The 11,542-nt window shown below is 40.1% G+C and overlaps 1 protein-coding gene across 2 annotated transcripts; it reads left to right on the top strand.

Annotated features, from left to right (window-relative positions):
* The first annotated feature begins 145 nt into the window (after nt 1-145).
* On the top strand, nt 146-6,901 carry ZBTB18 (zinc finger and BTB domain containing 18). Of its 2 annotated transcripts, XM_027740997.2 has the most exons (3): nt 146-369; nt 873-956; nt 3,049-4,631. In XM_027740997.2, the coding sequence occupies exons 2-3, from the start codon at nt 944-946 to the stop codon at nt 4,629-4,631; spliced, it is 1,596 nt and encodes a 531-aa protein (XP_027596798.1). In that variant the 5' UTR covers nt 146-369; nt 873-943. The 2 variants fall into 2 exon arrangements, with proteins under 2 accessions (XP_027596798.1, XP_027596796.1); XM_027740995.2 differs by lacking the exon at nt 146-369 and having other exon boundaries at nt 391-956; nt 3,049-6,901.
* The last annotated feature ends 4,641 nt before the right edge of the window (nt 6,902-11,542 follow it).

The raw sequence follows: 11,542 nt of genomic DNA, 5'->3' as shown, positions 1-11,542 counted from the left end.
CGTCCCGTCCCGGGGGGCGCCGGGCTGTCCCTGCCCGGCAGCGGGCAGCTGGCCCGCCCCCCTTGGGACACGCGTGAGTGTCACAGGGGGGGCCGGCGGGGCTCGGGGCTCCCGCTCGGGCGGGGTGGCCACTCGCAGCCTGCGGGGCCGGGGACCCGCGTCCCGGGGCCGCTGCGGTCACAGAGATGGCCAGCCCCGGCCCCCGAGGGGTGAGAGCGGTGCGGGAGCCGAGCCGAGCGCTCGCAGTAGAGCCCCGGCCGGGGGAGCTGCTCCGCGGCTCCGAAGGAGCCCGAGTTGGTGCTCGGTGTCACTTGCGCTGTCTTAAACGCTGGAACCGCAAGGACCGGCTGCGAAGCGGGGAGCCGTGAGGTGATAAATGGGTCCGGTTAATTTCTGCTTGTAACCCCAGGACTCAGTAAAACCGAGCCGGTGTGGATTTCTGGGGTAACCCCGTGGCTGGGGTACGCTGTCAGCACATAAAGCGGTCCTTCAACTTATGGCAGAAGTGTTGCTATGCTGCACATACAGCAGAGCCCCATATGTTTAGGATTTTCTTTTTTTTTTTTCCTCCCTGTTAGAAAGTTTGAAAAAAAGAGACTTTGAAGTATTTTGTTTATACTAACAGAAGAGAAAAGTTCTCCTAAGAAAAAGCTGGTGGCAGGAGTGTAGAGGAGTAGCATATGGCATTAAAAGGAGCACAGCTGGAGGTAGCATTTCCATCTGAACATGATGTCAGAGCAGCTGACAGCCTGCCATCCCTCAGCCTTTTATTCTAACACACAGACAGGGAGTTAGTGTGTGCAGATCTGTGTGTGGAGAAGGTATCTCATTCCTCTCTAACATCATCTCCACTTTGCATCTGTCTCTCCTAGTCTGCTTTTTTTCCACCGATCTAACAGACCTGGAGCCAGCAAGACTCAGAGGAAAGGACTTAATCAGGTTTATGTGTACTAAAGGTAGGAGTAGCAATAGATTAGATACAGCATATTTCTGTTTTGGTGTGTTGTTTATTGAATTTCAGAAAAAAAATCACATTACTTTTCTAACCAAGTTTAGAGGTAATATATGAAATTGAGTGTTAAATAGATAAGTGGACTTAGTCAAAAGGCTTGGGCTACAGTTGCATAGTATCAGTTCTTGGGCACATTGTTAGCATTAACTTTAATACATATTGTGAGAATGTCTTGGTTTGGAAGAAGGAGAAGAGAGCAAGTTCATTCTTCATTTCTGAGACCAAAACTGCAGTGGATTTAGTGGCAAGACTAAAGAGAGTTCTGCTTTATGTTCTTGTCTTGCATCTTTTAGATGACTTTGCGGGAGTTTTAGTGAAATATACAAAAGTGTGCTTTTTTACAAAAGGACCGTTCTGGCTAAAATCTGTTTGTGGGCAAGTCTTTCATTAAACTTCACGGTTAAATATCCAGCAGCTCAGAAACATAGTAGCATACAGCTGTAGTGCTTCTGAAAGATAAGAAATCAGTTATGTGTTTAAAAACTTTTGTACCCGGGAGAATGGCTTGACTGGTTTCCTCTTTTCTTTCTTGCATGTAGCATTTGAAATCTTTTATTTAGCGTAACAATAATTATTTGAAGGAGTTTTTGTATTTGCGACTAATTTAGAACTTGTAGATTTGAGCTGCCTGAATTGGCCAGACAGCTGTAATCGCACTCCTCTATTCTTAATCTCTTTATCTGGGCAGCAGCTGCCATATGGCCACAGTCAGCTGGATCAGATGTTTATAAGCTTCCTTCTTCGTCCCTCTCTGTCCTTTCAGCCTCCTAATTTGATCACAGCTACCTTGTGAGCTGCCCTCCAATCTTTATTTTTAGCCCTCTTAAGGATTAGGATTGATGTTGGCTGTGGGGCACTTAAAGTGATTGTATTGTAAATCTTCGTGCTTTACTCTAGCAATGGTATTTTACAGAATATAGTAGGGGTTGTGTTGTAAGTTTTAGTACATCTTGGTTTGTGAGGGATGGGGGTTTTTCAGTAATATCTGCCAGCCTAAGAGTCACGATCTGCTTAGATGATTTGGGAGACCATTGCTATCAATCACAGAAGAATAGATTAAGACAGGTTTTTAAGAGATTTTACTTTTCTTTTGAATTTTGACTTCTCTACTTCTTTTTTAAGTTTAATTTTTCTTTATCATCAAGGAAGGCAAATAGAAAGACACTTGGGTAAGAATAGTACTTGGGATACTGATTTTAGACCTGTACACATGCACATACGCTCACGTTGAATGACTTTTTTTTTTTTTCTTTGAGCTTGGTACTGCGAACTGCCTGGTGTGGGAGGGGAGGGAAATTTCTGTCCTTCTGCACAGGGAAAGTGGTGTTCGTTGGCGTTTTGGTTGTTAGCTTTCTTTTGTGTATTCTGCATGTTGGCAAAAATGTTCATGTTATGTTGTACAGTATGGAAAAGGTCTAAAACCTTAAAAAAACCTGTACTTACTACAAGAAGAAAACCATGCAAACTAAATTTCTAAAAACTTTTATTTTTGCTGTTGATATAAGTTGACACATGTAAATAATTTTTCTAGCTTATGAATGTTAGACCATCAGATTTGGGTATATTAGCATTTCTTCATGTATGAACCTCTCCTCTTACTACAGTTTGACTTTAAAAAGAAGGTAGATTATCTGATTTTTTTTTCTTCCGCTTCTGTGATCTCTCAAACTTAGTGTTAAAAAAAAAAAATTTTTTTGGGTCTGCCCTCCTAGGGATGCAATCTGGAAGAAGTTCCCTAAAAAAACCCCACAAAACTGTTGAACAGATTTTATGAACAGCAGTGATACTTTAAAAAAATTACAGATGTACCTTTGCGCTTATTAGACTGGCTTATTTACCACAGAAGGGAAATCATAGCTGTGGTGGTAAGTCGGGGAAAGAGTTGCCATCGTACATGCGTGTTAAGTAATCTTCGCGTGGTGTCAGTACCAGAATTTCGGCAATATAAATACGGGATTTTAGAGTGGAATTACTTGGATTCGTAAGTTCTGTGATTCCAACCTACATTTAATTTTTAAAAATCTTGTTGCTTATAGGTTATGAAGACAGTATGGAGTTTCCTGACCACAGTAGACATTTGCTGCAGTGTCTGAGTGAGCAGAGACATCAGGGTTTTCTTTGTGATTGCACTGTTCTGGTAGGAGATGCCCAGTTCCGAGCGCACAGAGCTGTTCTGGCTTCATGCAGCATGTATTTCCACCTCTTTTACAAGGACCAGCTGGACAAAAGGGACATTGTTCATCTGAACAGCGACATTGTTACAGCCCCAGCTTTCGCTCTCCTGCTTGAATTCATGTACGAAGGAAAGCTCCAGTTCAAAGACTTGCCCATTGAAGACGTGCTAGCAGCTGCCAGTTATCTCCACATGTATGACATTGTCAAAGTCTGCAAAAAGAAGCTGAAAGAGAAAGCAACCACGGAGGCAGACAGTACAAAAAAGGAGGAAGATGCCTCAAGTTGTTCAGACAAAGTGGAGAGCCTCTCCGACGGCAGCAGCCACATGCCAGGAGACTTGCCCAGCGATGAAGACGACGGAGAAGATGAAAAATTGAACATCCTGCCTAGCAAAAGGGACTTGGCGGCTGAGCCTGGGAACATGTGGATGAGATTGCCCTCAGACTCAGCAGGCATTCCCCAGACTGGCGGAGAGGCAGAGACGCACACAGCAGCAGCTGGAAAAACAGTAGCCAGCCCCTGCAGCTCAACAGAGTCTTTGTCCCAGAGGTCTGTCACCTCCGTGAGGGATTCAGCAGATGTTGACTGCGTGCTGGACCTGTCTGTCAAGTCCAGCCTTTCAGGAGTTGAAAATTTGAACAGTTCTTATTTCTCTTCACAGGACATGCTTAGAAGCAGCCTGGTTCAGGTGAAGGTGGAGAAAGAGGCTTCCTGTGATGAGAGTGATGTTGGCACTAATGACTATGATATGGAACATAGCACTGTGAAAGAAAGTGTGAGCACTAATAACAGGGTACAGTACGAGCCGGCCCACCTGGCTCCAATGAGGGAAGATTCGGTCTTGAGGGAGCTAGATAGAGAGGACAAGGCAAGCGATGATGAAATGATAACTCCAGAGAATGAGAGAGTCCAGGTGGAAGGAAACATGGACAGCAGCTTGCTCCCTTATGTGTCAAACATACTTAGCCCCGCTGGCCAAATTTTCATGTGTCCTCTCTGCAACAAGGTCTTTCCTAGCCCCCACATCCTGCAAATTCATTTAAGCACGCACTTTCGAGAGCAGGACGGGATCCGCAGCAAGCCTGCTACCGATGTCAATGTCCCAACCTGCTCGTTGTGTGGTAAGACTTTTTCTTGCATGTACACCTTGAAACGTCATGAGAGGACTCATTCAGGTGAAAAGCCCTACACTTGCACCCAGTGTGGAAAGAGCTTCCAGTACTCCCACAACCTGAGCCGCCACGCAGTGGTTCACACGCGGGAGAAGCCTCATGCTTGTAAGTGGTGTGAACGCAGGTTCACACAGTCTGGAGACCTTTACAGACACATTCGGAAGTTTCACTGTGAGTTGGTGAACTCATTGTCTGTCAAAAGTGAAGCACTGAGCTTACCTACTGTCAGAGACTGGACCTTAGAAGATAGCTCACAAGAACTTTGGAAATAAAATTTTTATATATATAAATAATATATATATAAATCTATATAGTTGTGGTACAGTCTAAAAGCAATCTTGTTTCCTTGAACTGAAAGTTTGGCTATTAGCTTGTTTTTGCACTTTAAGGCAGCATGAATATTTCACTAATTTAGCACTCCGATAAAAATGAACTGTAGAGGTAATCCGACAAAGTAACTAACTGCGAAGCGTATTTTTCCCCCTTTTTGGAATAGAAGCCAGCGGATACTTTACTTCTAAGGAATCTCCAATTCAAAAAATTTGGATGTGGCTTTATTCTCCCTAAAACACTGCGTTCTTTTAAGCTCTTGATCTTTTTCCCTCTTAAAATCTGAATGTAGAAATCCTCTCTCAATTTTGTCAGTTCCTTTACATTTCTATAATTGCATGAGTCCTTTCTAGCTGTTGGAAACCTGAATGCTTTTAGACCCAAATGGAAAATTTCTGAAATGCTGGATTATCTATTTTTAAACAAGCGGTTGACTTAAAACTTATTATGGCAACTTCTGGATTTCTGACAGTTCCCACTGGAAAAAAAAAAAACCACAAAAAAAACCAACACAAAAAACATAAAACAAAAACCCTGAGAGTACACTGGGATCACTGGGACTCTGTCTTACGTGAAGGTTTGCTTGGGATGAAAAAGGATATTGCAGCTTCAGCAGTGATGAACTGTGTGTTTAAAAAATGTGAATTACTGTTATTGTATACTGTAATTGATTACATGGGCCGGGGGGAGGTATCAAAGAACTTGGCAGGTTGTGTTGATGCTCTTAGTTGAGTCTTGAAAAGTAAATATTAACGCTACAGAAATGCATGATTTTCAGTATATTTTTGTCTTTGTTTGCATTGTATAACTTTAACGAGTGAGTTGAAAATTATTTAATTTCCTTAGGAAAAAACCCGACACCGTTGAAAATGCCGGTGTTACGAAGAAGAGAAATGCACTGTTTTTATTTTATCTAATTTAAATTTATTTTCCCACTGTCTTTAAGTTGAGAAGAACTTAAGCTACGAGTCGCCGATTTAGCTATGTTCACAAGGAAAAAAAAATTGAATGTTTACAACCAGGCTTCGAGATTTGCATGTGCGGTGTGCATTTACTAACCCCAGACCCCTTCTAATTGCACAGACCCCACGCCAGCTCCAACTGAGGTGCGTCCATTTCCCCAGATGAGCATTTGTAGGATTCCTGCTGCACCACTCCACCACAATAGGTCCTTCTTTTTTTTTTTTTTCCCCGCGTTGAAAAGAGGCTGTGGACTGAAAAAAAAAAAAAAAAAAAAGGCAAAAAAAAAGCCCCAGGCTGAAAGGCCTGGGCAGGCCTGAGTGACAGGGGGGGCCGGGGGGGCCGGGGAAGGACTATGCGTATCCAAGCAGCAGAGACTGCAGCCTGACGTGTGGTTTTAATGACCAACACGCAGGTCAAAAGCATTTTGCACAGTGTTTGTTTTCCTGTCTTGCACTTACAAATAAGGTCTATGGGAGTAGCATGGAAAACGTTTGCTGTTTTTTCCTTTTTTTTTTTTCTTTTTTTTTTTCTCTCTGCTTTTGTTTAAAATTTGATCGCCTTAACTACTGTAAACATAGCCTATTTTTGTGCTTAAGATACTGAATGGAAAACTCCATTGTGTATTGCTGGACTGTTTTGGAAATATTTGGTCAAATGTGTGTTAATTTGGCTGTAATGGCATTTAAAACAAAAAAAAAGCTGTGAAAATGGCCTTGGAGCGTTATCTTTAGTTACTTGAATAGTTTCTAGGTTTTAAAACTACATTCTTTTCTTACGTTAGAGAAGACAATCAGTGTCTGAGGAAAACGGACTTTCTCTTGGATTTTTTTGTGGTCCTCGTGAGTGATTGCTTTTTTCCTTTCCTTAGTTTCACATTCTTCTTTTGTTCTAAAACTTAGACTGACATCTAGCTTTGACAATCATAGTATGTTTTATTTTCCTGAGGAGGGAATAACTTATAATGCTGTTTAGTTTTGTACTATTGGTGTGTTGGTGAATTTTTAAACTGTGTGCTAACTGCAATAAATTATATGAACTGAGAAATCAATTCCCTTGTCTTTTTTCCCTCTTTTAAATTATAGTTATGGAGTATTTTTTATAATGTGTAACTTTATTACTTTTGTACAGACTTCTATTGCTAACTGTGTATGGAATATGTTTTCAGTATGCTTTTGAGCACTTTGTTGCTAACGTACATATTTACATCTCACTTAACATTTAAAAAAAATTAAATGCTTGTGTTTTGAAAGCATTTCTCTGTGTGTAGCTCTCGATCATTCTGTAGAGGTATTTTTTTATAATATTTTTTTTTTCTTCCCCAAAGACTTTTGCAGAAGCAATCTATTCCATTCTAGAAATCATGCTACCATGCAAACATCTATCTATGCAGGCACACAATTCCTTTTCTGGGCTTAATTTCACTCCAAGGAGCTCTCTTGGACTCACTCTTTTATATATTGGTCTCTGCCAGAACAGTAGAGCAAAAGGCAACAACTTAATCTGAAGCATTGTCCAGGTACTGACTGGCCGTCAATGTTACAGTAGGCAGTCAAAATGTCCAAACCACCGGTAACACTTTAAAACTGTCTGGACTATAGATAAAAATTGAAATAATCCTAAATCCTTTGGGGGATTTCTTTTACAGACTAAATGTTTCTTTAAAAAAAATTAAACGAAGCTCAGTGAAACCTTTGAAAAAGACCTGGTTTGGATGCTTGTTGCAGGATATACCCAGAATTCCTGTTTGAGGCCGCTTCATCCTAGGAATGAGACCAGCACTGCAGAGCCCAATGGGAATACAAAAGTAGAGCTAAATTAGAAGGCTGGAACAGAGACAGCAGGACCAACCCGAAGGGGGGGAAATAATTTAAACATTTCATTACATTTGTCATCTGTGTAGGTACAACTGAAGTTGTGCAGTGATCAAGTGAATCTCGGTGCCTAAGCTATTCTGCTGTCTTCCTACATCAACGGTAATTTGTATGTACGCAAAATGATCTTTTTCACTGTTTTATTATTCATAACAATTTTCAATCATCCTTTGCTGTGTTTGGGGTGTGGATTTTTTGAGTTATTACAGATATTCTGAAAACATTTCCTTTTGTCAATGTTAGCATCTTCAGCTGCATAGAATTCTCTTGTTCTAGCAGCAGACCTTTTCTGTAGGCTTTCATATGGTAGAATATTATGTGTAGTTAAGACAGTTTAAAGTGTCGTCAAGACTGAAAGACAGCTAATATTGCAGCGCTGAAATCCATGCAGCTGATGAGCTTTGGCTGTAGCTCCAGGCAGATTCACCATTTGTTCTTCAACATTAAGATTTTCAAGGATTGTAGATTCCCAAATAAAACTCAACTTAGAAGTAGCCCTTCTTCAGAAGGGAACAGAAAACATAACTTAGCCGTCAATGACAAAATAATTCAAAATATTCTTTATACTTTGGAGTTTATCTAGACATGATTTATATGTGTGCAGCACTGGCTTGTGGCTGTCAAAGTGTTTCTTAAATGAAAAGATGAAACATACTCCTGTGTGTTGCTTCTCTCCATAAGGTTTAATGTACTGACATATCTAAATAGCTGTAACTTTTTCCTTTTTTTTTTTTTTTTTTTAATACAGTCCCTAGATAATGAAGCATGAGTGAGCATTTTATTCGGCTTGAGGATACTGTGGTAACAAAATCCTCACTGTCTGTGTTGCCATGATGGTTGAAGGCAAGGTGCGGGAATGGAAACTGTGCGCTCTAAACTTCACGGGTTCAGACGGCTTTCTCTGACCAGTGACAGTTGTCAGTTTTTAACTGTGAGTACTTCTAGCCCAAGACTCACAGGGAACATGCTAAATATATAATTTGGCAATTTTTTTTAACCACTGCCTGTGACAGCTTAATATTCTCTTAATTCTGTGTTTTCTCTAAACTCAAGCTTAGAGGTTTGGTGTAACATAGACTTTTGAATCAGGCACAGCATTCTACAGATCATCTACTTACTGAGATATTTGTGTGTTTTAGGTGCAATTTGAAGAAATTGGTAAGAGTTTAAAACAAAACTTTCTGGCCAAGGAAGGGAAGGGATCTTCATTGTTTCTCCTGCTCTCCTGCCTTAGGGTAAAAGCAAGTGCTGAACAATCCCATGTACTTTTGTTGAACCTGAATGAAACCCGTATATTCCCTCAAAACTTGCATCGCCTTGTTGGAAGCCTCAATAAAATTTTAAAACTAATTTGCAGAGATGCAGATTCCCCTTTGCCCCTGTGCTACTCCACCCCAGCAGCCGTGCTGGCTCACCTGCTCGGGCAGGGCACCGCTGTTTTCTCTCCCTGCGGCAGCATAGCTCTCCTTTCCTTCTACAGATAATGGATCAAGTGATTTGTTGGAGGTGGACTGAGTGCCTCCCCCCGCAATTAAATCTACAATAATCAAATGTTTTAACTTTTTAATGGATTCCTAATATACAACTTTGAAAATACATCCTACTCAGAAACGAAACCCTGAGCCCTCTGTTTTATGACCAGCAATGCTGCAGTGATTTCTGGCTGAGGCAAACTTGGAAGGGGAGAAAATTACCTGCTCCCTCCCCTCGCTTTGAAGCAATGCAAATTCCTTTAGAATGAAGGTGTAATGTGTTTCAACCCTGCAAAAATACCCTAAAATCAGAAAAGTGACTCTAAAATGTTGTCATGTAGTTCTCCGTGGCCAGGTTCTCAAACTTATATGTTATTAACACTATTTGTCCACGTGATTTCTAAACTGAAATATATCCGCAAAGATGGTCTTTTATTAAAGAAATCTAACCAAAGCATTAAGGTTTTTTTACTGACATGGTAAATGTGAATTTTAACAGAACTGCCTTATATTTTTTTAAAAAAACATGCACCAATCTTCTGGGCTCTTTCAAAATATTCTAGGTCAGGAGTCCTTGTGAAATTTTCGTTGACTTCATTCATATTTTAATTGTGTCATTAAATGTAGTGAGTTTGGTAGTAAAAAGTATTTTCTAGATGGTAAGAGAGGAGTTATTTGTACAAATGCTTTTGGACAGAAGATGGAAATGTTCCCTTTTGCCGGCAAATGTGGACAGACAGAGGAAGAAGAGTCCTGCTCCTTAAAACATACAGTCAGCAGTTCCTGCTAGTGTGATAAAATTCAGCTAAATCTGTTAATGGGTCTTAGTGATGAGAGATTATGTCCTTTTTGGAAAGATTATCCATTTTATTCCCATACACTAAAAAAGAAGCATTACTTTTAACCAATTGTCAAATTGAAATGCTCGTGGTGCAAACAACCTGCAGCTTACCCAGTTCTGCCGTAGCAAGAGAGGGGTGAGCCTTCTGCATGACCAGGCAGCAGGAAAACCAAAGGTGATACAGGCTGAACTCTGACAATGATGGCAAATGCTGCAGATGTTTCCAGTGATAGAGATTGTTGCAAAAAAAAAAAAAAAAAAAGCAAAACATATTTTTGTTTTTAGAAATAATCCACGTTTGAGGTGGAATATTTATCTTACATCGGAGCTTCTTCGTTAGTTAATTTTTTGGACCAACAGAACTTTTTAAAGTCGTCTGCTTATAATCCTCAGGTTAATTTTGCTTTAATTTAGTATCTTGCTTTCAGGCTTTTTTTCCTTAGAAGACAGTCACTCCACTAATACACCGTTGTCTTCATACAGACCATACACAGTTCATTCTCGGTAACTCCTTAACATCAGCCATTTGTAGCAGGGGGGCACAAGTACTCAACCCTGTGCAAAACACTCCCCTTGCTGGGACAGACTTCATGCCTGTCCTGTACTGGGACTGTTTACCATGGGGCCAAATTTTCTTTCTTTTTGAGACTTTACAACCTGGCTTTAACATGCTTTTGCTTGGGGCTGCAAGGAGAGAAGGTATGCAGTCTAGTCTTGGAACTGAAAATAACATGCGATTGGGTATTTTTGGGATTGCAGGAAAAAAGTAAATGATTGAATGCAAAATACAGCTGGTGAATATTTTTTAGGACATTTTAATGTGCACCGTTTTGGTATTTCTTAAACTCAGTGTTGTACTTTAAAATGCATATTGTGTATGAATATATGTGTGTGCATGTGAGAAAGTAATTAAAAATAACTTGCTAATTTTTATTTAGGTGTGCATCGAAATCATAGCCTCAGTGATTCCTTAAAGATCTTTAAAAGACGTGTTTAGCGTTCATGTGTAGCAGACTGTGATGTGGTCTTGTGCAACCTATTGCTTGTGATTCCTGCAGTTATCAGTGCTAATCTGAGCACCAAGAAGGACTTTTTATGCCACGTCCAGAATATGCCAGATAGGGATTTACTCAGCACATCCCCAGCCATAACAACCCAGTCCAGGAAACCCAGCTTTAAATTAGTAAAATATTTAGAGAGCAAGTTACATGTACATCATGACTTCCGAAAGGATTTAAGTGGTAAAGCAATATGTTACTGCCTCAGTACTACAGGAGGTATATTAAAAGGCTTAACTGTCTCAAAACAGCTCTATGGCATGGTATACGCTGTATCTGGATGTAAATCCAGATAGGGATTTAAATATTTCTTTCACAACCTTCCCAAAATACAGTTTGGTTAAGTCTTATTTACATCTATTAAGAAAATAAAAATTACTGTCAATGCTATATTTTATGCTTTTGTCAAATTGTCTTCAATTTTAGCATTAAAGCTACTTTTTATAAACTTTTGGATGCGTTCCCAATATACATCTTACAATTTTTTTTACAATTTTAAAAATGTACTTTATCTATAAATAAAACCCCTTGAAACTGATAGAGGTTTATCATACAAGATATAATTTATTTTCAACTACATTTGCCACGTATTCACACTTAGTGAGGATTCGTGTCGAGATAATTTTGGAAATTCATACCAAGATAAAA

The sequence above is a fragment of the Pipra filicauda genome, unplaced genomic scaffold, assembly GCF_003945595.2.
Source record: "Pipra filicauda isolate LSUMZ 115617 unplaced genomic scaffold, ASM394559v2 scaffold351_size757598_pilon, whole genome shotgun sequence".
NCBI lineage: Eukaryota > Metazoa > Chordata > Aves > Passeriformes > Pipridae > Pipra > Pipra filicauda.
Note: the sequence above shows the minus strand (reverse complement) of the source record. Positions and strands in the feature narration are given on the sequence as shown.